Genomic DNA, 26,176 nt, shown 5'->3' with positions numbered 1-26,176 from the left:
GGGATCAGTAAATGTCATCCTTATAAATAAAGACCATACATGTTCTATAGGCAGGCCAAGATAACAGATTCTGTCCCTAAAAGAACTTACTAAAAAGGCCTCTCTCTCTGTGTGGCTCAAGTGGTAGACCACCTGCCTAGCGACAGTGAAGCCCTGAGTTCAAACCCTAGTATGGCAAATAAATAAATAAATAAATATATGTGTCTCTCTATGCAGCCAACCAATATCTACAAACATACTTTTGAAATAGACATACTTTGCTCTTTAGTTGTTGAATATATTGGTTCCTTGAAGGAAAATTGAAAACCAATTTTGTTATCAAACCATCATTTACCATTTATCTTTATTCTGTGAATGTCGTTACTACCTAGGCAAAGGGTTTCTTTGGGTTTGAAATCTGCCATAGCTCCTTAGGAAGCAAAGCAGGCTCACCTAAGGTATCTTTCAGTGATTCCAATGAATCAGGCCCCTTTACACAGGGACTAAATTCAGACCTAACCCTTTTCAGGAGAGTAAGGCGGCTTCCAGGCCCTGCAGTGTGAGATCACAATGTTCCAGTGATTTCTCCTGGATCCCTAACTCAGCACCACCCTGCTGCCATTTCGGTGCAGCTCCAATACACCAAGAATAAATTGGAAGCGAAAAAGGGAGTGGACATTGGCCTGATTGGTATTTCAAATGCCCGAAAGCAAGGTTTGCCATGTAATAGAATTTGTGTACATTACCGCGCTGGCATTACGGGATAATCGAGTTATCCACTCAGGTGTGACCAGGCCTCTGTTTGCCCAGAGCCTGCAGGTGAACAAATTCACTGTTTACATTGTCTGGAGGTGCCTGCAGCAGGAGGGGGAGAACAGAGCCAGGCTGTCTGCTGGCCTTCTCTCTCTGTCCTGATTATTTTGTTTGTTTTGCATGTCTTTTGCTTTTGTTAATGGTTTCTCACTGGGGGTCCTTTTCCTCCAGTTAGAAGGGGCTGTGCAGTGACCTGTCCTGCAGTACAGAACTGTCTGTGGTTATCATGGCTGTGGTATTGTTAAGAACCCCCAAAAACATGGAGGAACCAACCCAACCTATCTTTTTTTAAAAACCAAGCCCTCTTTCCCAGCCTCATTACTAAAAGGTAATATGTCAATGTTTAATACAGCAAAAATACCTTGCTGCCCTGATTCTATCAGCTTCTTTATCCACTCTTCTGGAAGGTTCTGAGTCCATTTGCATCCCTTACCATTACAGTATTGTGTTTCTTCCTCCAAAAGCTATGCCAGATGCCTCCCTCCTCATGTTAATCCTGCAGATCAGAGGAGGAATTGATAAGCCAGTACCCAACAGAAGCTGCTTCATTCCAGTTAACACTGACTTGGAGAATATCTCAAGTTGGATTTACCTTGATTCTGTTACCTAACTCAATCAGAGTCCTTGGACAGGAAGGAACCTTAAAAGTCTACCCTGTCTATTTGCTTGCCTCTGAGAAGTACAAATGAACCAATTCAGACAGAAAAGGAGATTCCTGCTCTCTGGAATCGTCTCTCATATGTATCCTAAATTCATCTCACTTAACCCCAGCTGGCTTCCTTTGTTGGAGCCCAGGTTATGGGGTTATGTTCTACAGACTGCCTGTCACACCTGGAAAGACAGAACTGACCCAAGTTGAGTTTAGTCCAGGAAAATGGTGTCTGGAAGAATCCATGTTACTTTTCTCTCTAGCCGTAGCAACTTTGTCAAGCAAGAAGGACCTCTGCTTAGAAAATCGGGGATGTCTGTTTCCCTGAGAAATGCAAGATGCAACTGTACAGTTCATAGCTGGCCTTGTTTCCTCACCTGTAAAATAAGGGAGTTGTCCTGGCTAACATCTGAGATTCCTTCCACCTCAGACATTTCCATTGTCTGGCAGGCCAGACACAGCAAAACTGCTAAGGAAGCCTACATAGAACTATGTCTTAGATTTAATTACTTGCTCAGTTTAAACAACAAAAATTCCAACTACCAACTGTTTTGTCTTCAGCCCTCATACACGCAGCTGGTTTCCCCTACTCTCTGTGTTATTAAAGTATTTCTTTGTGGTGTTAAAAACAAACTCCAGGCCTTTTGTGTGCTAGGCAAATACTCTGCCACTGAGCTAAATCCCTACCCCCTTGATAAAAGAAATTGTGAAGAGGAAATTGGGCTGGAAGAAGGAAGGCCCCTGGGAAGCAAAGCAGGGTGAGCAGGCAAGAGGGGAAAGAAGTCAGCTTTTAGTCCTGAGCAGCTACTGATCCCTGCTATGTTTTCACAGACATGCAAGTATGATCTGCCTAAATCCTAGAGTCTTAGAGCCAACCTTAGGGGAATCTTTCAGTCTTGCCTTTGAACATGAATGAGTACCCCCACCAAAAAAAAAAAAAGGGAGAGAGAGAGAGAGAGAAATACTCTTTTTCTAAAAATAGAAGAATCAAGAGAAGGTGATGCTGGGCAAGAAAGATGTACCCCATGGTTAACCAAATGCTCATCATCACAACAGATGGGCTATTTATGTGACTCTGGAAAAATCACTTCATTTTACTAATTCTCGATTTCTTCATCTGAAAAAGTGGAATAATTTCTATTCAGAAGGTCATTGTGACACTTCCTTACTTAAGGAAATGAAAACTGGCATCCAGCAAATGAAAACTACTATTATATTCTGCTCCTGTCCACTAATAATCAAGTAAACCTCTGGATCAGTGTTGGGCCCATGCTAAGAGTTCAATAAATTATGGTGAATTAAGAGAGAAAAAAAGGTGGTCCATATGCCAGGAACCCTTCATGGAGTTGTTCTAAAGTACAAAAGTCTCACTTGGATACAGAATCCCACCCAGGGAAGCCACCTACATGAGAATGCACCTTGCCTTTCCTGGTCTGAGAGATTTCATCTGAGAGACACCTATCCCGGCTCCAAACTTCCCTTCCAGTAGAGGCCAGACCGCACATCCAAGCTCCGAGACAGTAACAAGGGCAGTCAGCAGAAGGACTCCAGTTGAACTCCCTGCAACACATCCATATATTCCTGGGCCCCATGCAGCCTCATGCCCACTTAATTCACTGGCTTCCAATTTGGGTCTTAAAACATATTAAAGGGAGATTTTAATAACGAAGCCGAGCTGAGCATCCAGCGGATGTTACTGCGTTCCTTTTGGGCCCAGATATATCTAAGCAGCTCTTTCTGGTAAAGGGACTGAGCTTCCCTTCCTCCCTGAAGCTGGGTGGGGACACAACTCAGACCACAGCGGGATGTTCCGCGCTCTTCCATGGCTCCAGATTGTGGCTGGTGCAGGTCTCCTCATACGTAACCGATGGCTCCTGAGAGCCTGCCTCTCGTAAATTACTTCCCACCCTGCCAGCAACCACCGCAGAATTCAAGTTTGAATAGAGCAGGAAAAAAGGTGTTTGAAAGGCCTGTTCACTCAGCTGCATTTTAATTTCCTTTTCAATCTTGTCCCAATTAATTTCACAGAATTAATCTCACAGAAGCAAACTCGGCAGCATCGAGGCTGCGGTTTTAGTGTGGCGGCCGCTCTGCCTGAACATGAAATAGGAGCTAATATAAAAATCCATCTGCTGTGTTTGAAATACACGCTGGCTGCTGCTCAGTCCTGTCTGACATTCCAAACATCAACAGCGGGGGGAAAGTGATTTGGGGGTTAGTGGCCATCAGTACTTGGCAGGGGTTCAACAACAGGTGTACTCCAAAAATCCATTCAGCCTGGGCACCAGGCATGACAGGGCAGGTGCTGAATCACCCTCCATGCGAAAACGTTGGGCCCTGGCTTAGTTCCCGTATCTGAGGCTCGCAAGGCCCGTGAGTGGACCAGCACCACCATGGTCACCTTATAAGTGGGAGAAAGAAAGGTTAAAAAAAAAAAACCTCTATTTGGATAATACAGGATATAAATCCCAGCTTACAGAGAAGTGACCCTGACTTCCTGCTTCCAAGGTCTCTCACTAGGGAAATTTCTTCTAAATAATAAAGATACTTTCCCATTATTCTTAAATAAACACCCAGTGGAAAAATAAGCCTCTGTTCCAGAAGTAATTTGTGGTAGTAACATGAGCTGTCTAGCAGATAAAGGCAAATTGAAGAGGAAAGGAGAAACTCTTTCTCCATTGACTGGGCACAAGAAGCCCCTGCATTAGTCTAAGGAAAACTGAGTGAGAAGAATGCATCTGTTGGGCTTGAGTTGTGTTCTTCATCAGTTGGTCTTAGGCTCCACGAAGGCCTTGTCCAGTATCTCATTTCCATGGAAACCAGCTTTGAAGCAACAAGTTACTCAAGCTTGATACTTACATGGTGGTTTAGCTGGGTTGGGAAGGTATTCTCATGACCCAAATATGACTTTGAACTGTCTTCAACAAGAAGACTTACAGAGGTCATGTTTATCGTGGAACATGTGATGTTGTCAGATGCCCATGGGCCTTATATGGACAAGGATGGATACACTTTATCACCTGGAGTAGAACTTCTTAAACTGAGCCTGGATCCTGGCTCCAGAACCAGCATCTAGTCATCTGAATGCAAAAAGGCCTGTCCCAACACAACTGGACTATGCTAGCATAACACTGTGTTTGTTACAATGATGTGTATCCCTTGTGGCCATACTGGGCTTTGAACTCAGGGCCTTGCGCTTACTAGGCTCTACCACTTGAGCCATACTCCCAGCCCTATTAATGGGATTTTTAAAACCTATTTTCTCCACCTAGTCCCTCAGAGGACTAGTTATCAACGTAGACCTTTCCCCTCCCTTGACCCTATCCTATCCAAAAGATTTGTATGTTGTAAAACTCTGAATGAGGAATACTTCCTATTTTAAGTGTGCTTAGTTGAGTGTGACAACAACCCTCATAAAAACAGGTAAGTTAATTCCTTCAATTGCTTTAAATGAAGGCCTTTTTTTTTTTTTTTTTTTTTTTTTAAATTTCAGGGCTCTGAGGGAAAGGAGGTATTTGGTGACATCTAGTGTCCATTTAGGACTTCCTCAGGCACCAGACCCTCTGCTTGCCTGATGGGGGATGGGCAGGGGTTATTTGGAAGGTAATTTGGGGGTGGTAAGTGGGGAGAATATAGGCCTGGGGCACAGACTGCCCAAACTGTGATGAAACTGATCAATGCTTGTCAAAAAGCTATTATTCACCTCTGACCTAACCAAAGGGTGGAGGGGGGACAGACACCATTGGAAAATATCTTTTCTTATTTATGAGGGTATGGGAGAGAAGCAGAAGCTGTCCCTGCCACCCCATTTCATGTTAACAAGCAGGTCAACACTGTGCTGTGATGACGAAGAAGAAGATGATGATGGTGTTTTCTCTCATTAATAACCCCTATGGGAGGCTATCGCGTCAGGAGGATGGGAATAGGATTTGGGGTCAGCTGGAAGGCAACGGTCATACACCGGTCAAATTCAGTGGAGGCCATTCCTTTCCCCCAGACAGGAACCAATCGTCTAGAACAAACCCTGGCAGCCTCATTCCTTCCAGGTAATTTTTATAAATGAGGGGACACCCCTTCCAAGAGAGGACAAAAGGGAGAGGGTGTTTATGTGTGTGTGTATATGCATGCATGGAAACCTACTAACCAGGGTCCCAATTCCACAACCACCCTATCCTGCAAACCCTGACCATTTATTGTAAAAACCCACTTTTTAAACAAAAAAAGAGATTACAATTGACATTTTCATCTTTAATCTGCTTATTCCTGAACTGTTGTCCTAGTCAGGATCTTTCACTGTGCACACACACACACACACACACACACACACATGTACACGTGCTTCTATCAGGTGGAAAGTCCCACGCCAGGTAATTAACTTTGAGGCCCAGACAGAAATGCTCACCTAGAACCACATAAGCCATGGCAGAATCTCCCGATGCTTTACAAACTACAGTGTAAAAAATTCTAGCCATTTATTTTGCAGTGAATTTATAACAAATGCTGTGAAAGGCTTCGTCTTTTGACAGAGGTAATAATAGATTCACTGTTAAAGACGGTAGTTTAATTCCTTATACCTCCAATACTGCACAGAATAAACCATATTCATCACTGAGTAATTTTTTACCACATAAATCTTTAAAACTAACCGGTGAAGGCTGTTGAGACTGAAATATTGTGAATTTATTAGATATGCCCATGTAGTATTGGATTCAGAGGTTTCCATTCGAATATATTACGAGGAAAATTTGTGTCTTTAACTGTGACATTCCCTCCATTTCCCGCCGCCAGTATTATAACAAGCAGCTCCTCCAGAGTCAACTGCACATTTATTAGACAGAGATTTCGTAATAAACTCCTCACTAATCCGCCAAAGAGGCTGCATGACATTTCAGTGAGATGCCCTATTTAAAAGGAGTTGCAAAAGCTTTGTTTCTGTGTAATTATTTTTCTCAGAAGAAACTCAAGCTCCCCAAACCTCTTCTGTCAGGGTTTCTTGCAATTAATATGGATTCAGTTCTCCAACCAAACTCACAAAATATTGAAGCAAATTGTAACCTCCTTGCAAACATACAGAGCAGCAATTTCTATGCAAGTTATAGGATTTGTTATGGGGAATTTGGGGTAAGCTATTGTAACACAGAAAGCTGGAATTTGCAGACATTCCCAGACGTATGGTATTCAAGGCTAATAAAAAAGACCATATTGAGTGTCAGGCTAGAACTAATAGACAACGCTTCAGAAGACTTGCTATTTAAGAATTTTCATCTTGACATAGGACACATTAAAGGTACAATTAAATCCTCAGATTTGAACAAAAATCCTTTTGCTGTGTCATACTAATTTTGAGTGAAAAATCTACCTAACAGATGAGAATGTTCTGAACTTTTTTCGTGACTTGCTAGTGAAGTGGCATTAAACTAGCCAAATGATCGCATCAAATTGTATCAGCAGTTTCTGAAAGAAACATTAATATGGCTAGAAAAAAATATTTTTCTTTTAAATGCAGAAATGGGCATCAGTTTTTTATTGAAGAGATCAGGCAGTTCTCTCTGTTCCTACTAATACTCTGTGTTTTGGAAGAGTTCCAAACACTAAAAACTTCCATGGAGTACTACGAACTTTACAATTATTTTTTTAAGAAAATAAAATCAAAATAGGTTTCTAACTGTTAAACAAAGGAGAAAAATCTCCTGGCAATGCAAGTCTGCAGCCCATCAGAGTAATTGTTAAAAGACAGAGCCAGGCTGGAAAGATAAGCATAATACCAGCAATTAATATTCAGCATTTCACGTTATAGTCAAGAGGACGTGTTTTTCTTTGTGATGTGGCTTATAAGCTAAGAGTGTTGGGAGCCAGAATCTGAGCTCTGTCTTCTTTTTGTGCCATGAGGATTAAGGAGGGAAAAAAACAGCAACAACAATCCTACTCCATCTGTAAATGAACAAACATCTTGATTTTATAGCTATTTGCTTTGTAAAACTGAGGAATGAAACAAAAATTACTGGATGCCTAAGTAACACTTTAATTCTGAATTCATTTCGTCTGTAGCTATGTAGTTGTCACAAACCATAATGCACTATTTAATTAAAATAACAGAAGTGCATCTAGATATGTCCTGGGGTAGCTATCACCAAATTATAGTCTATGCCATCCGTATTTTATTTATGAAATGGCAGATTCTAAGGTGCAGCTAGGCTGATGCAAAAGCATAAACATTTTAAACTTGCATTTTTAGAAAGACTCCTTTTTTTTTTTTTCCTGATGCATTTTTAAATTTTTTCTTCTATCTTGGTGGGGGGAGGGAGTGTTAGTGGAATTGTTTTGCTGTGGATAAAGATCTCTCTTTCTAACTCTTGCTTTTCAACTATTGACCTCCCAAGTCTTCTGGCTGTGAAATCCCTGTCTGTTGTCATGGAAAGGCTTGTGAGGTTCACAGGAGCCACAGCAAGGAGGGGACTTCTTAGGCGGAACTTGGCCGTGGAATCCAGGAGGGTAGGAAAAGCAAAGCTTCAAGGCTCTCTCTGCCTGTCCCACACAATCTTCCTTGCACCTTCCTCTCCCCCGTCTATAAATACCCGTTATGGTTTGCATGCTTCCCTGCTCTACTTGGTGGATGTTCACATGCAGACATACTGCTCCTTTTCATAAACACATAGCATCTATCTTCCACGAACACACCATCTATCTCCACGTTCGCATTGGCTTGTCCCATCCAGCTCCTTGTCTGCAGAATTATGTTCAGCAAGGTCCTGATTTAGAGGAAATAAATAATGAAAATGGAACGGACTGGGAAAGATAATCGAAACATTCAAATTGTTATTTTTCACTGTACTTTACACAAACAGAGCACCTATAAACGCCTAGAAGAGGTGTTGGCTGGTTCCTAAAAATAGCCCCTTATGAACACTGACCAGGTGACTCTGTGTTGCAGCTTTCCTGTTCAGACTCTCCTGTTTTTGTTGCTCCAGGATCTGATCATTTTTAAAGGGTAAATAATGCCCATTGTTTTCATTCTTTCTGCTTCTTATTTATCCTGTTTCTAATGACAAGTTCTTCTCATCACTTAGCCTCTGTAAGATAATCCTCAAAATTGTAAAACAGAAACAATGATGGCAATCACCTTTTTTAAAGAAAAAGAATTTAAAAAGCCCTTGCAGTTGCAGTATAATGATATCATGGGGTCACAGTCCAATCCTACAGCAAGGGTCTTTCAGAGAGAGGATTTCTTCTACACAGTTGTAATTATTTTAGCCCCTTTCACAGGTCACATAAAAAGTTAATTTCAATGGCTGCTAATTTCCGTCCAACAAGAGAGCGGTACTTTAAACCACCCAAAATAATTGGATTCAAAACAAATCTAGGAAATTGAATGTGTTAGAAAGCAAATAAAAATATCCTTTTGGTAAGGAGGAGGGTGAAAGTAGTAAAAATGGCCTTTTTCCTCCCTTCTTTCCCCTTCACAACTTTGCCATTAAAGTTGCACCTACAGCTAGAAGTTTGTCCGTGAAAAATGGTCATTTTGTTTCTCTGCTCAAAGAATGTTATTAAAATGCTAATTTAAAAGAAAAAGGAGTTAAATATCTAGCGATGGTGCATTCTAATTGCAGCCATAATGAGCTCTCTAAATGTGCGTGCCCCTGACACACACAGAGCATAAACAGCAGTAAACAGATCATTAGGACCCACGTTCATTTATTCTGGCGACCTTACCATGACCCCACCGAGGGTAGGGTGAAAAGCAGGTGGATCTGGCTGTGACACCCCCTAGAGGGATCCAGGAAATGAAGCTATAAGCTGTTGTCATGGAGACGCCGATGTGTGCGGATGATGTAACACACCGCCAGGCTGCGGGGCTCCGCAACTGGGACTTTGCCTTTCCCTCACCGGAACAATCTTGAGGATTAAATTATTCATTTCTTTAATTCACAGAGCAAAAGGAATCCTAATTTTCTTGGTGATGTGCAACTCTCTTCCATTTGTCTAGGGCCTGAAACATGGTGACTTGTCATCCCCTCTTTCTCCGAAACCCACTGCAGTTTCACACATTCCAGCCCCAAATAGCTGAATCTGAAAAAAATCATGTAGCGGAGAGGCAGCGGAAATCCCACACCCAACATCTACACTTAACCAAGGGAAATCGAAAGGTTTAAACTAAAATTTAAAATATAAGGTGTCCTTTCCGGAGGAGGGCATGTTGGCCAGACACTACATGTATTATACTTGCCCTGACAGAATGGCTTTGTTTAGAACTGTGCGGAGTCAAGGTTGGCCCTGGGAACTACCCAGCCCAAGCCGCATGACACCAGCATAAAGGAGAGAGCGCCAGCCCCTAATGGGCACCGCACCCTCGCAAGGTGCAGAAAACAGAAAGCAGAGAAAGGCAGCAGCTGCTCACCCCTCCCATGGCCAACTGAGAGAACCGAGATTAATAAAATTAATTCTTTGGAGAATGATTCCACTCTATCCTACCCTGTTTTGCACCAAACAACCTCAATAACCTTACGGCAACAGTAGAATAACTTTTCTTCTTCTTTTTTTTAAAGGAAGCAGAAAAGACGATCTCTGGAAATTATCTTAAAATAAAAAATCTCCCAGCCTGCGCCTCCCCCCAACCCCCCTCCCCAATGCACTTTAGATGAACCTGTGATATTGTAGCAATGGCCCTTGAAGTGCAGTGGGGAGGTGATTTAGGAGAATATTAAAGGCAATGTGGAGATTCAAGGCGCCTCTCTCAGGGAGATCTGGAGAAATACGCAGCACAGATGGGCCGAGCAGATTAAACATTTCCGTCACATTGTTTCCAAATTGTGTTGTGGTGCCTGAGGCTGGTACTGCGGTCAGAGCAAAACAGAGCAGTGCAGAGCTGGGAGCTGCGCAGTTTATGGAATACATATTAATACGCCCGTCTCACATGGCATCACAATTCTATCAGCTCTGAAATGGTGCTGTGTCTATTGTTCCTGAATTGTGCACTTGGCACCTTGTTTGCTCCCAACTGCAAAGTGTTTACCTTTCCCTTCTCCTTCCTCTCTTCTTTAGGTAAAGTTCAAGTTGGGTGCTGCTTTCTTGTCTCTTAACTTGTAGTCGTGTTTCCCTTTCCCTCTTACCTTTGCAGCTAAGGATTTTTTCTGTTCGTATACACTTGTACACCCACTCTGTTTTTGCACACATTTTCATCACAACAAGGTCCAGTGTTAGAGATCCTGAACACACCTCTGACCTTGACTTGCTCATCGTGCCCCCTGTTCACACTTGAGGTTGGTCATTTCCTTGCACTGGGGTGCTCAGATGCTCTCAGCCCTGCCATTTAAACGTCACATTCCTCTTAGCTGGAGGGTGGCCTGTGTAGAGTTGATACCTGAGCCCCAACTGCTTTTACTGACCACCTCCGCCTTCCTATGTCCCCTTTCTTACACTCCTATCTTCCCCAGTATCCAGGCCCATCAATCTTAAGGTTAGCATAGTCCCTGAAATGTAACAATAAATAAAACTGGCTCAATTGAGGCAAATTTAATGACTCATTTTTATTATGATTTATAGACCCAAACTGAATAATGGAGAAAGAGAAAATGATTGCCAAGAAGTTTAAACACAGTGTAAAGCAACCCAGAAAGGCAGACAAGCTACCCAAGGCTTTAGCCAAGACCTGAGCTCAGATCCTTTCCGATACCAGTAATCTACCGGCCACCCAACAGACCGTTTCCTTTCTCTCCTTCAGGAAAATCTCTTCACAAAACTATTTATGCTGAAAAATGAGCACCCTTTTGTCTTTGGTGAAAGATTCCCGTTCCCAGCCTTGCCTTCCCAGCAGTTGGAAGGTACTAAGTGGGAACCCTTGATTTTCTTATTAATTTATGATACTCTAAGAAAGTGGTGTTAGATTTCCAAAGCTGGATTTTAGGAGTCGAGAATTTGTAGACCAAGCCAGAGTAAATCTATGATGTTTTGTGGCTGACCCAGGAATATTACAATATACTCTGCTTAGGAATTCAAATTTCCCAGCTTTACTAATGATAATGTATGATGTACAAGCACTAATAAGTGAAATAAGCAATCATAAACCAATACTTCTGTGATTGATTGGCTTTTCCCATACATATATCAAGCACTTATTGATCTTTCCTGTTAGGGCTGATTGATTGTTCTGTTGAAGAGGAATCTTCTTGTTTACAACACTGATATGTGAACTTTGATGGTTAAGAGAACAAAAGCATGAGACATTTTCTGGTAATCTTGTTCCATGGAGGCTTGGAGCCAGATTCAATGTGAAAAGAGAATGTTTCTATGAGGAACATTCCCAGGGGAACCGAGCATGTCAAACAGCTTGCTCCAAAAGCCATCAGGTAGATGTCAATGGAAGCTATGAAAGGGACCACAACTTTTAAGTCATAGTTAAAGAGGTGGTGCCTTACAAAAGATAACCAGGCTCAGTTGAAGGGGAAACAGTCCCTGCAGCTAAACTCAAGCCTAGGAAACCAGCATGGAAGGAACAAGGATTCTTGATTATCTTTGATTACAGTTTTTTAGTAAAAAATAAAAGGGGGGGGCAGGGGGGGTATTGTGTATGTGGCCACAGAATGCCAAAGTACAAACCCAGGCCATAAAGATCATTGCATTTTCCTTGAAAGTGCTGCTCTGTGAGCTATGGAGGGTTCATAAACCCTATGAGAATCTAATGAAAAGTCTAGGCCTCATGGGATGAGACCCAAGTCCACTCCACACCATACAAAATTTTACACCACTTTCAGGGAGTTCAAAGGTCCTTCACACCCGTCCACAGACAGGCTAGGTGTTCACAGCCTACAATTTAAGACTTTGTACCCCCAGAGGATGGTGAGTTCCTCTTGATGGAACAGCCTGGGATTCACTGAGCCTAGAAATTGAATTCTCATCCCAAGACAGGATGGTCATTCCAGGTCATGTCTGTGCTACTCCAGGGGAGCTGAGGAAGAGCTTATACAAATAGGAACCAGCAGGGAAGACAGAAATTAAAATGTAGCAATCATGGAGTAGGGGTATTTAATCTCTTTTAAGGCTTATGATAGGCGCCTGCTGGTTCCCTCCCCCCCATTCCCCCCCCCATATCCCCTGACACCTACTGACAGGGTATTTGCAGCACCACACAGGGACTCAGGGCCCTGTGACAGGAGGAACACTAAGGAGGTCCATGATAGTCTTGAAGCCATAAACAGCGATAGGAAACCACTGGAGGCAGAGTCAAGCTGTGCAACATACCCGTGGTTGGTGGCCATACTGCTTTTTGTTTATAGAATTTGCTGTTCTTTTTATGGCAGGTTTGGTAGGGTTTTTTTCCTTGTTGATGGAGATTAGCTACATAAATTCTTTTACAGATTGCGGCATGCAATCCCCATAAACACTTCTGATTGCTGCTGATGGTGACCACTGTGTCTATTTCAGGTTCACTCAACACTCTCCTCATCCAGGTTTCTCCATCCTGATAATGCAGTCCAAACAGCCAACTTTCATTTTTAAGGCTTTCTTCCTTTGGGGGAAGGGAGCCTAAGGAGGTGGGGCAAGGTTGGTGTTGAGAGAAACTGATGTTTAAGCCTAGAAATATTTATGATAAAAACAAGCCACATGCTGTACTTCTTTCAGGTGAAAGACTTCTAAAGACTGTGGCAAGAAGCAAGATTGATGTAAAGGGTTTTTTTTTTTTAATCAGCTTTTTATATTTTTATCTAAAGCATCTTCTGGTAACAATTCTATATCATTAAAATCCTAGCTCTACCATACACAGTATACAGAGAGTTATGGAGAGAGGAGCATGTATAATTCTGGCACCCCAACATTGTCACTTGTAGACGTGTGTCCCCACCTTGAAGGTAGAAACACGCCCAGTGTTGAGGAGTGCAGGTCTTCTAGGAGTCTCTCAGTATTTTTCCAGTCTTTTCAAACATCTGGGCAAAGAGAAGTCAGACTTTATGGAAAACACTGACCCAGAAATGTACTTCTTTCTAGCATCCTAACACTAAAATCCAAGAATCAGCAACTTAATAAAAATGCTGTGAATTAGCACCTCTAGACAAGAGCAGAGTTCATTCAGAGCTGGGGTCTGCCTGGCTGAACCAGTACTCTCTCCATTTTAATAGTTTAATAAAAATTAGCATAATTAACGAACATCTGTATGATCCAGAGTGGTGCAATTTGGCACTTGGAAACGAGGGCTTAAACATGATTGCTGTGAGTTTAATGTTGTTTTAATTCTTTTTGGCACTGTGCAATGAAATAAACGTTTGGTGGTGATAGTTCTCGGCCGGATCTCATTTGCATTTTTCTCCCTTTGATTATGAGCAATTGTGGACTCCCCAGCAATTCATCAAAGTAGAAATTATTTTAAAATACCTCGTGGTGTTCAGACTGGGCTGGAGCAATGTGTGGGGGGTGGTAGTGGGAGAGAAAGCTAGAAATTTTCCATTCATGCTTTAAACGTCTCAGCCCTGCAGCCCTTTTCGGGTATCCAACCAAGGGATGAAATCTGGAAAAGACAGTCAGATCCCAGGACCTGTAGGTGCATTGATTAAGCTCCCAGGCTCCCCCAGCAGGATACATATGGTCTCTGAGACTGTGCCATCCTCCTTCCACTTCTGCCTGCTCTTTTGTTTTGAAGGGCAGAGGGCTGATTTCAGTCATTTCAGTTCTCACCACTGTGGTGAGGCCTCTACATCTGCAGTCGGCAGGTCAGTGCTCCCCTCGAGCAAGAGCAACTAACTGGGAGCCCAGCCTTGGCAGGTGCCCTGCTGAGCCTCATCTGTTTCCTGTTTGCACCCTCCTCGAGCTGGCAGAGCATGCTCTGAAGGCTTGGTACCCACCCCTGGCATTCCAGCTGAAAGAGGACTGAGAAACGTGAGTCGAAGTCAGGGGGTCTCGAACAGTCCCTGGGGAACCAGTGCCTTACTGGAGCTCCAGCTGGTGATGAACAGGACATCATGTGAGCATGTCGCAGGTAGAAGACCACACTTCACACATGCTCAAGCGAGTTGACTTTGACTGTCAGACAACATTGTGCCCACCCTCTGCCTGTGAGACAGAAGGGCCAGTACTAGTGTTTACGGGTTACAGTGAGAGAGGAAGACAGAGCATGTGTTTCTCCTTCACATCAAGGCCTGTACCTACAACATTCCAACGACTCGGTAAACACAGTACAACTCTACAAGAAAACCTAAGGCAGAAACCATGCTAACTTCAGTGTTGAAAAATGGACAGTAATACAGCTTCCACCAAGATGAGCATAAAAACGTCCTGACGGGCATAGGCTGAGGAATTCTGGATAATTTCCCATAAGGCAGTGCATGCTGTGGGGAGAAGTTGGCCTGGAGGAGGGAGGAAATGAAGGATGGGTGTGGGAAGAGGGGGTGGACAGACACATTCAGTTATTTAAGACAGATTTTAAAAAGGCAATTCCCTAGTCATAAAATGATCAACTCAGCAGTCTCACTTCTTGTGGCGTTTGAGACTTTGCTTGGTATTTAGGGAGCCATTTGAGGAGACTGTCTCCAGAGGTAGTTGATCTCTTCCTGCCACAACCAGTTCAATCACCAGGGGAGTAGCTCCGAGTTAGTTTGACTAAATCTGTTCAACTGAGAGTACACATTCCCACTGGCCCCTTCATTTCATTATAACCTCATTTAACAAGAATTTATTTGGCCCCACTCTGTGCTTGGTACTAGGGTGACTACTAAGAATACAACAGCAAGCAAAACCAGCAAGGGCTAGCTCTCAGAACTTTCCATTAGAGACCAAGGCAGGCAGATACAAAGCAGCATGGTGACCTCCTTTCCAGGAAAGCACAGGATGACACACAATGGGCTACGTAGAGCGCCTCTCCCCACCGCCCCCCAGTTAGACAGTGGCAGGGAGATGCTTTGAGAAGGTGACTCAGGAATTGAGATCTGGAGGCTGCGTACAAATGAGCCCATGACAAGCAGGGAGGGAGTAGAGGCTAAAAAAGCAGAGGAAAGGCTCCAAGGTGAGACGGCCTGTGGTCCATGGGAGTAGCCGAGACAAATTCTGTTTCACCAAGGGCTACACCAGATTTAGGGGGTGAATGACAGTGCCATGCAAATCATGACCAGGTCATGAAGGACGCTGTCCACTTTGTTAAGAAGCTGACAAGGGAACCCACTAAAAGATTCCAGACAGAGCAATGGCATTGTCAGGGTGTGTTTCAGAAGGATTCTGGCTGCAGAATAAGAGTAGATTGGTGAAGAACAAGAATGCAGATACGAGGGCTGGTGGAGTGGCTCAAGCGGTAGAGCGCCTGCCTAGCAAGCGTGAGGCCCTGAGTCATACCCCAGTGCCACCAGAAAACAAAAAATAACAAAGATAAAGAATGCAGATACAGAGAGTGATTTAAAGGTGTCTGTAGTCCTCATGAGAGATGACAGTGACACGACCCTAGGGTATTGGCAATGGGGATGGAGAGAAGCGGGTGGATTCCAGTAATATTTTGGGAAGAGAATGAATAGGACATAGGATTGATGGGAAGATGGGGTGAAGTTGGGAAGCACTTCTAGATTTCTGGCCTGGTTAACTGAGAGAATCTTGGTACCACTCACTGAGGTAGAGAACACGGGAGGTGAAGATAATTGAGGAGTGGGAATGAAGCTAGAGACGGCTGATGGGTTAAATTTAGAACATACTGAGTTTGAGCAGCTTGGTGGACATACACTGGGTACTAGAGTCCAATGTTGGATCTGGGCTGAAGTCATTAACACAGATGTGGTGGTTAAACCACGGAGGTATATGAACGTTTATCAAATCAGAAAGGAAGAAGGCCAGGATGGCACACTGGAGAACAGCCACGTTAAAAAGGAGAGAGCAAAATAAGCCTGCGAAGGACAATGAGAAGAAGCAACCAGAGAGGTAGGCGGGAACTGGGAGACTACACCTATCAAAGAAGAGACGAGAAGAAGAAAATGCCTCAAGAAAGTTCCATAGTGGGCTGGAGGAGTGGCTCAAGTGGTAGAGCACCTGCCTAGAAAGCATGAAGACCTGAGTTCAAACCCCAGTACCGCCAAGGAAAAAAAAGGCGGGGGGTGTTCCATAATGATTGCTAATGCTGCTGAGAGGCCAAGTAAGGGACTAAGAAGTACCCGGAGAATTTGTGAATGAAGTACCCAGGTGACCATGGAGAGACCATAAGTGGCGTGATAAACTGAGGCAGGAGGGTTGTGAGTTCCAGGCAAGCCTGGGCTACATAGAAAGACCCTGTCTCTAAAAGAAACAAGTGACGTGATGGAAGCAGAAACCGATGAGAGCGATGGGAAAAGCAGAGCTGGGCAGTAAGTGGGGTAAACTCTTCTAGTAAGTCCATGATGTGGAAGTTGGCATAGACCTGTAGACATTGGAAGTAGACATGCAGTGGAGACCATTTAATTCTTGTTTTCAAAGATGAGAAAAGCCTGAATACATCTAGGGCTGATGGGAAAAGATGTTTACATTAGAGGAAGAGGTCAGAGTCCATAGAACTAAGAAAGGAAGGAAGGGGAGGAGGGAGGAAGGAAAGAAATAGGGGGAAGAGGTCCAAGTGCACACCATGAGGGACAGTCTTAAGCCTCTGGTTTAATGGGAAAGAATGGCAGCTGTCAGCCGGGTGCCGGTGGCTCACACCTGTAATCCTAACTACTCAGGAGGCAGAAATCAGAAGGATCAGGGTTCGAAGCCAGCCCAGGCAAACAGTTCATGAGACCCTATCTGGAAAAAAAACCCAACACAGAAACAGGGCTGGAGGAGTAGCTCGAGTGGTAGAGCACCTGCCTAACAAGTGTGATGTAAGTTCAAACCCCAGTGCTGCAAAAAAGAAAACAAAACAAAAAAAAAAATAGTTGTCAATACAAGGAAGTTCCTGCTTCACTGGCTGGAAGGAGACCAATCTAAGGCTTCTCTTTTCTCTTGAAAGTAAAGTCTGTCAATGTAGAGGGAGAAGGAACAGAGTTGGAGAAGAGGAGATACAATTTAGAGACAGAAGGATCACCAGTTAATGCTAGAGACCCTGGATTTTACAACCTGGTTTTCTTTTTTTTCTTTTGTTTCTTAAACCAAAAAGCAGATGGTACCATGGTTTCCCACATCCAATTGAAATGAAACCTTCTCGGCCCCTGTCCTGTTTGCCTCTCCCATGTCACTTATGTCCTTCCTGCCTGCCATTACTGATGCATCTGTCCACCCACACCACACACCTCTTCTAGGGAAGGAATGTAAGGGTAAGAGCACCACTGCGGAGCACTTTCCACTGTCCTCGCTTCAATGGTGCCACTTACATACCCACCAACACAGGAAGGAGCGATCCAATCCCCACTCTTACAGATGAGGAAGGCAAAGCTAGAAGAGCCCAAGGTTACAGAACTACTAAATGACAAGCAGGGATTAGCTCCCAGTCTCTCTGACTCCAAAACCCATTACTCTATCCTGTCCGCTCCCAAGGAACAAGCAGTGCTCTGACTCATTGCTCTGTACCTCATGGGAACTCAGACAGCACTTTGTACATAGAAGATGCTTGATAAATAGTATTGATCTGAACTATGACCTGACTCAGAATATCTTCAGTGTTCTAGCATTTTAGCGAGTTCCCAACTTCCTCTAAGAAAGCCATCCCATTCTGCTTGGTTTAAACAACAACAAAAAAGAAAACATTTAAAGTCAGGAAGCAGTAATCCTACTACCCAGGAGGCAGAGATCAGGAGGTTTGAGGTTCGAAGCCAACCCAGGCAAATAGTTTGCAAGACCTATCTCGAAAAAACCCTTCACAAAAAGGGCTGGTGAAGTGGCTCAAGGTGTAGACCCTGAGTTCAAACCCCAGTACCAAAAAAAAGTGTTTAAAAAAAAAAACCCTTGAGTCTCAGCAACTGTATCAAATATGCTACACTTAAAATGTAGACAGGATAAGGGCAAAATGAACGTGCCAGCTACCTCCTCTAGATGACTTTTTTAAATTTAATAATACCATCAGGGGTGTTCATATCGAAGGTGCCAACAAAGAAACCATCCAGCGGAATCTCAAGGAGTTCACTGAGATGTTAGCCAATTCTAACTGCAGCCATTCTCTTTCCATTTTTCAGGAGTACAGCATGTATGGCTGGTGGGTAGGAGAACTAAACAGCCTCGTGGGGATTGTTCCCAAGGAGTATCTCACCACTGCCTTTGAAACGGAAGAAAGATGAAGCGTAAGTATCAGCCAGCGTTAGTGCACTGCCCGGTAGCTGAACGGAGAGTGTCAGCCATGACTGTCGCTCTGTGAAGCTGAGGGCTGTCAGCCAATTAGCTCTTCTTCATTTCCAAAAATAATGCTAGTGATCTGATTCACTACGGAAAGAAAATGAGTCTGCAATTGTTTTTTGGGTTTTTCTTTCTTTTTTTTTTTTTTTTTTGTCCTAAGTTTGGAAAGTATGCCTCTTAAGATTGGGTTCAATTAAAAGTGACAGAAAATTCAAAACAGCAGTGACTTAATTAACAGAAATTAATTTTGCTCTTTTGTAAAAACCTGGAAGTAAGCCAGGCACGGTGACACATGGCTATAATTCCAGCACTTGGAAAGCAGAGGCAGGGGGATCATGAGTTTGAGACCAGCCTGGGCTACATAGTGAGACCCTGTCTCAAAAAAGAAAACAAACTGGAAGTAAATGGTCAGAGGTATTCAGGTCCAAGTTTTTTTCTCTTTTTGCTTCACTGTGTGTGGCTAGTATTCCCAAGATTATTTCATGGCCAAAATGGATGCTGTAGCTCCAGCTATCATCACTGCATGCTCCTCAGCAGGAAAGATGGCATGAAAACAGAAGGGCAAATCCTCTCCCTTTGAGGATTCTCCACAAATGTTGCACACACTACTTCTGCTTGCATTCCATCAGCCAGGACTTGGATATATAAACACACCAACACTGCCAGGCACAGTAGTGCGCACCTGTAATCACAGTTACTTGGGAGGTAGAGATAACTAACTAAGGTCAGCCTTAGTTTAAAAAAAAAAAAAAAGAAAAGAGTTAGTGAGATAGCATCTCGACAAACAAGCCAGGCTTTATGGGGCACATCTGCAATCCTAGCAGGAAGCATAGATAGAAAAATCATGGTCTGATGCTGGCCCTGGGAGCCTATTCAAAAATAACTAAAACAAGAAGGGGCTGGGGGCATGGCTCAAGTGGTAGAGCGTCTGCCTAGCAAGCGTAAGGCCCTGGGTTCACACCCCCGTTCCATCAAAATAAATAAATAATAAATACACCAAGCTGCAAAGAAAGCTTTCTTCTAAGTGTCCCTAATCAAGCTTAAAAACAAAGCATGCATCATTAAATAAAAGGAGGAGAATGGATACCAGGAGACAACTAAGATTTTGTGGCACCACGATGTGTCAGGGTTTAGTTCTCCCCTGGAATGGCTGCATACTGTGATATGCCTGACCAAGGTAGGCAGCCAGTGTGAGGATTCCTATGGAACATAACCAGATTACCTTTAAAACTACAGAAGAGGGTTGTGTTTCATGAATAAAAAGCACTTCGTGTTTGGGAGGTTTTGTTTGTTTTTTGTGGTGCTGGGGATCACACCCAGGGCCTTGGGTACACTAAGCAAGTGCTGTACCACTGAGCTACACCCCAGCCCCCACATCACATTTAAAACAGTGGGAGTGCTTGGTTTCGGTGGCGTGCCAGCAGGAGCCACTTCTGTGCAGAGTGGGTCTTATTTAGAATTAGGATAGTGATGGAGGGCATCCAAGATGAACCTGAAGTCTCAAGCTCCATCTTCCAGCCTGAGAAGGGAGCAGCCTTTATCTCTGGGAGCTAAAGGACAGCATCAAAGCGACAGTGACACAAACTGTCCTTGGACTCTGCCAGCCCAGGGCCACTCTAGTGTGCAGCAGCTGAGCAAATTCATTTAGGAAAATGCATAAGGATGAATCTTGCTCTCTGATGCCTTGTGCAACCATGAAGCACCAACTCAGGCTGTCGCTCAAGGTTGACTTTCTGACTTTCCTGACGAGGATTGTTTCCTGGCCATGAATGCAGAAGGGTTTTGGAATTTTTCTGTCAAATCTAAACAAATCCACCCCTCTTCACTCTGTCATTTACTTAACGTTGTTTATCACTTCGTACTCTTTGGCCCAGCAATTCCACTTCTAGGAACTTATCCCACAGCTGTCCTTTCACACAGGCCAAGTGATACGCACACAAGCTTACTCATCTATAACAGCAAAGGGTGGCCATGACCTCACTGTTCAATAGAGAACGGTCAAGTAACTACGGTAGGTTCAGAGAATCGTCCCTATGCAACAGTGAAGCTATTACGGAATACTTTCTGAGACACGCTGGGAAGTATAAAAAGCAGCAATGAAGGGCAGGCCAAACTTACCTGGTTGTAGAAAAAGGAAGAAGAGACTCTACATACCTATTTGTTTATATATGTATGAGATATTTCTGGAAGGAGAAAGAAAGTAATGACATTGGTTGCCTCCAAGGACAGAGAATTGGCATGAGTGCAAGATGGTGGGAGGGAAGACTTCCCACTCCCATTCATACTTCTCCACTCTGAATCGTTAAAGCAATCTGTGTTTCCCCCTTTAGGACACATTCTTCTTTCTGTTCTGCATTTATGAAGAAACAAATCGTCAAGAGCTCCCACTCCCTGTTCTGACCATACTCACCTCTCTCTTCACTGAACAGAACCAAGTCTCTGCCACCACGTGTGACTGTAACCATAATAAAATAAGTGGGAAGAGGCCCATTTACCAAAACTGTTACTAAACCAGCCTCTTATCCCCACACGTACCCACAACCCCACACACCCACACCTGCCCTTTCCACAGGCTTATCACAAAGAAGTGCTGAGAAGGAAACCTGGGAGGAGGCCTTTGCTCTGGTTGTTTTGTTTGGCTTGCAAAGCACAAATAAACTGCAGATTTGCTTTTTGTCACGTGTGGTGGTGTTGAAGTCCTTTCTGAAATAGTATCAAAGTGCTGCCTCCAAGCATTCTTGTCATCTCCTAGGTGGAAAGGGACAGAGAGAAAACAAAAGCCCATGCAAGGACCCTTGCAATTGTCTTTACATGGCAGAGTCATCTCAAGAACCCAGATCTGACAGTGTCTGTTCAACTTTTCAGACTTCCTTAGTTGGCCACTTCATCATTTCTTCTTCTGTGATAAATCTCTGAGACAGAGGCAGAAGCAAGTAAGCACATTGGAGATTTCTCTTTAGGCATTGAGTCAGTTAACAACCCCTCTGCATCCTGTACTGTACCAAGTCCCACATGAGAGCTGAGGAAGACCATTGAGAATGCTCTCATGCAGAGCTCCTGGGTTCACTTTCCTATATCCTGTTCCTGTTCCTGAGCTCAGGTTTTCTGTGCATTGAAGAGGCAGCAAAACAGTAATTAACATGATTAAGAGCATAAACTCCAACTGGGTTCTGGTGGCTCACGCCTGTATTCCTAGCTATTTGAAAGACCAAGATAGGGAGGATCTTAGGATCTTAGGAGCTTAGGAGCTTAGATTGGAGGCCAGCCTAGGCAAATAGTTCATGAGACCCCATCTCCAAAATAACCTGAGCAAAATGGACTGGAGGTGTGGCTCACGTGGTAGAGTGCCTGCTTTGCAAACATGAAACCCTGAGTTCAACATCCCCCCCACCACCAAAAAAGACATAAATTCCAAAGGTCAGGTGCAGTGGCTCACACCTGTAACTGTAGCTATTTGGGAGGGGGAGATTGAGAGGATTGTGGTTCAAGGACAGCCTGGGCCAAAAGCTAGCAAGACCCACATCCCAATCAAAAGCTGGGCATAGTGGTACATGCCTCTCATCCCAGCTAGGCGGAAGCCTAAATAAAAGAATCACAGTCCAGGCCAGCTTGGGCATAAATGCAAGACCCTATTCAAAAAATACTAAAGCAAAAAGGGCTGAGGGCGTGGCTCAAGTGCTAGAGCACCCGCCTGGCAAGCACAAGACCCTGAGTTCAAACGCCAGTACCAGGATTTGTACAAAAAAAACACCATAAACTCCCGAACTAGACAACCCGTGAATAAATCCTACCTCCTTGTTTATTAGGCTCTCCCCAGAAAGTCCTTTGACCTTTTTGCCTCTATTTCCTCTCCGTAGAAAGGGTATACTTGATCTCGGTAGGTCATTAGATAATTAGGAAGGTGAAAGGGTTTTAGGACAATGCCACAGTAACTGCTTGGTGACGATTAGCTGTTATATTGCCTGACTCTGTATGAGAAATGTTGAAAGACGGAGACGTGAGGAGCTCTAGGAATTTTATTACTGGAACTGCCTATTCAGAGCAGACCTGTGTTGGCAGAAGCTTTCTTCTCTCTGTAAGGACCACAACCCTGCCACCGTGGAGCAAGGTTTCAGCTCTCATTAGCACAGAAGAGAAATCAGGCAGCACCCAGGGATGTCAGTAAATAGGGTCTCAAAGAAAAAAAAAATCAACTATTCATTTTCTAGACTTTCTGATCCGGCAATAAAAAAAGGAAATGTTTTTGTGTTTGGTGGATAAAGAGGTTAAAAAAAGTGTAGAGGACAATTTAGGTGTGGGAGGGGGAAAAAGTACAATAAAAGGCAGTGTAGAAGTGTCCACAATGTCCCTCCTCTTTGCACAGGGTGCTAAAGGAGGAGGAACCACTAGGTGGCAGCATATGAGCAGGTGAACCAGAGAGAACCAATTGCCTCCTGTTTTAGAAACCCTTGCACCAATCCCAACCCACAGGTAGGGACAATAGGCATTGTTCTACAGTGCTTAGCAGAGAGGGCAAACACAAACCCTGTAGGCCTCCCCATCCTTCCCTGGAGAACCCTCAGAGGGTCCTTGTGCCACTACACCTTGTGCCACCACTCCAAAAGACACCAGGAAAGGGAATCCCAGAAGAGGAAGAGCAGCTATCTGGGGCAGAGAGAAAAGGAGTTGAAAAAGGAACAAGGTCAAGGTAACTTCTCCACTCCCTACACAGTTCCAACAACATCCCTCCATTCAATGGTCCCTTCTCTACCGGTAGACCAGAGGAAACAACCATTTGCCAAACTGCAGAAGTCTTGTGCACCTCTGAGCACACTAGGGTAGTCACCACACTCAGACCTCTAGCCCTTGTAGCTGGGAAACTTAACAGAAAAAGAAATTATATTGTCTCTAAAAGATACAAACAAATGACATGCACCTGTCATGCCAACTATGGTGGGAAGTATCGACATGAAGATCAAGGTCAGGCTGACCAAACATAAATATGAGAACTTATTTGAAAAATAATTAAAGCAGCCAGGCGCCCAGTGGCTTGTGCCTGTAACCCTAGTTACTCCAGGAGGCAGAGATCAGGAGGATCTCAGTTCAAAGCCAGCAGGGGCAAACAATTCCAAGAAAACCCTTCAAAAAAATAGGGCTGGTGGAGTGGCTCAAGGTGAAGGCTATGAATTCAAGCCCCAGTACTGAAAAAATAATAATAATAATTAAAGCAAAAAGGATTAAGGGAGTAGCTCAGTGGTAGAGCGCCTACCTAACAGAATTCCTTGAGTTCAAACCCCAGTACCAGAAAAAAAAAAAAAAAAAGGAAAAGTTACAAACAAATAGACCACTTAAGAAATCTGGTCTGACACTAACAATGAGCAAACTGAAAAACAATGTATGAAAACAATTCTATTTACAGTAGCCTCAAAAAAAATCAAATACCTAGGTGTAAACCTAACAAAAGATGTGAATGAGCTCTACAAGGAAAACTATACACTTCTGAAGAAAGAGATTGAGGAAGACTATAGAAAGTGGAGAGTCTCCCATTCTCATGGATTGGTAGAATCAACATAGTAAAAACGTCTATACTCCCTAAAGTAATCTACATGTTTAATGCAATTCCCATCAAAATTCCAATGACATTCATTAAAGAGATCGAAAAATCTACCGTTAAATTTATATGGAAACACAAGAGGCCACGAATAGCCAAGGCAATACTCAGTCAAAAGAACAATGCAGGAGGTATCACAATACCTGACTTCAAACTATATTACAAAGCAATAACAATAAAAACAGCATGGTACTGGCACAAAAACAGACATGAAGACCAGTGGAACAGAATAGAGGACCCAGATATGAAGCCACACAACTATAACCAACTTGTCTTTGACAAAGGAGCTAAAAATACACGATGGAAAAATAGCAGCCTCTTCAACAAAAACTGCTGGGAAAACTGGTTAGCAGTCTGCAAAAAACTGAAACTAGATCCATGTATATCACTCTATACCAATATTAACTCAAAATGGATCAAGGATCTTAATATTAGACCCCAAACTCTAAAGTTGATACAGGAAAGAGTAGGAAATACTCTGGGGTTAGTAGGTATAGGTAAGAACTTTCTCAACGAAACCCCAGCAGCACAGCAACTAAGAGATAGCATAGATAAATGGGAACTCATAAAACTAAAAAGCTTCTGCTCAACAAAAGAAATGGTCTCTAAACTGAAGAGAACACCCACAGAGTGGGAGAAAATATTTGCCAGCTATACATCAGACAAAGGACTGATAACCAGAATATATAGAGAACTTAAAAAACTAAATTCTCCCAAAATTAATGAACCATAAAGAAATGGGCAAGTGAACTAAACAGAACTTTCTCAAAAGAAGAAATTCAAATGGTCAAAAAAACACATGAAAAAATGCTCACCATCTCTAGCAATAAAGGAAATGCAAATTAAAACCACACTAAGATTCCACCTCCCCCCTGTTAGAATAGCCATCATTAGCAACACCACCAACAACAGGTGTTGGCGGGGATGCGGGGGGAAAAAGGAACCCTCTTAGACTGTTGGTGGGAATGTAAACTAGTACAACCACTCTGGAAAAAAATTTGGAGGCTACTCAAAAAGCTAAACATTGATCTACCATATGATCCAGCAGTACCACTCTTGGGGATATACCCAAAAGACTGTTACTCCAGAGGCACCTGCACATCCATGTTTATTGCGGCACTATTCACAATAGCCAAGTTATGGAACAACTAAGATGCCCCCCTACTGATGAATGGATCAAGAAACTGTGGTATTTATACTCAATGGAATTGTATACAGCCGTGAAGAACGAAATGTTATCATTCACTGGTAAATGGATGGAACTGGAGAACATCATTCTGAGTGAGGTTAGCCTGGTCCAAAAGACCAAAAATCGTATGTTCTCCCTCATATGTGGACATTAGATCAAGGGCAAACACAACAAGGGGATTGGACTTTGAGCACATGATAAAAGCGAGAGCACACAAGGGAGGGGTGAGGATAGGTAAGACACCTAAAAAATTAGCTAGCATTTGTTGCCCTTAACGCAGAGAAACTAAAGCAGATACCCTAAAAGCAACTGAGGCCAATAGGAGAAGGGGACCAGGAACTAGAGAAAAGGTTAGATCAAAAAGAATTAACCTAGAAGGTAACACCCACGCACAGGAAATTAATGTGAGTCAACTCCCTGTATAGCTATCCTTATCTCAACCAGCAAAAACCCTTGTTCCTTCCTATTATTGCTTATACTCTCTCTACAACAAATTAGAGATAAGGGCAAAATAGTTTATGCTGGGTATTGAGGGGATGGTGGGGGAAAGGGAGGGGGCGGAGTGGGTGGTAAGGGAGGGGGTGGGGGCAGGGGGGAGAAATGACCCAAGCCTTGTATGCACATATGAATAATAAAAGAAAATAAAAAAAAAGAAAAAGAAATCTGGTCTGTAGCTGTCTGTCTCTGATATTGTTAGGATGCTGTGGTGGGGAAAATTCTA

At 43.4% G+C, this 26,176-nt stretch overlaps 1 protein-coding gene across 5 annotated transcripts in view; it reads left to right on the top strand.

Moving 5' to 3' along the window:
* Skap1 (src kinase associated phosphoprotein 1) overlaps positions 1–26,176 on the top strand; it is a 288,040-nt gene that overhangs the window by 247,296 nt on the left and 14,568 nt on the right. For 4 of the 5 annotated variants that reach the window (XR_012438612.1, XM_074045942.1, XM_074045941.1 and 1 more), the window contains exon 12: positions 18,520–18,624. Coding sequence is in view for 4 of the 5 variants with exons in the window: in XM_074045942.1 (XP_073902043.1) it covers positions 18,520–18,621 (102 nt within the window). In the remaining variant the exon portion in view is untranslated. Of the gene's footprint in view, positions 1–18,519; positions 18,625–21,006; positions 21,354–26,176 lie in introns of those variants that run through there. The other variant, XM_020155180.2, reaches the window with a different exon arrangement.

This window comes from Castor canadensis, chromosome 11 (assembly GCF_047511655.1).
Source record: "Castor canadensis chromosome 11, mCasCan1.hap1v2, whole genome shotgun sequence".
NCBI classification, from domain to species: Eukaryota; Metazoa; Chordata; class Mammalia; order Rodentia; family Castoridae; genus Castor; species Castor canadensis.
Note: the sequence above shows the minus strand (reverse complement) of the source record. Positions and strands in the feature narration are given on the sequence as shown.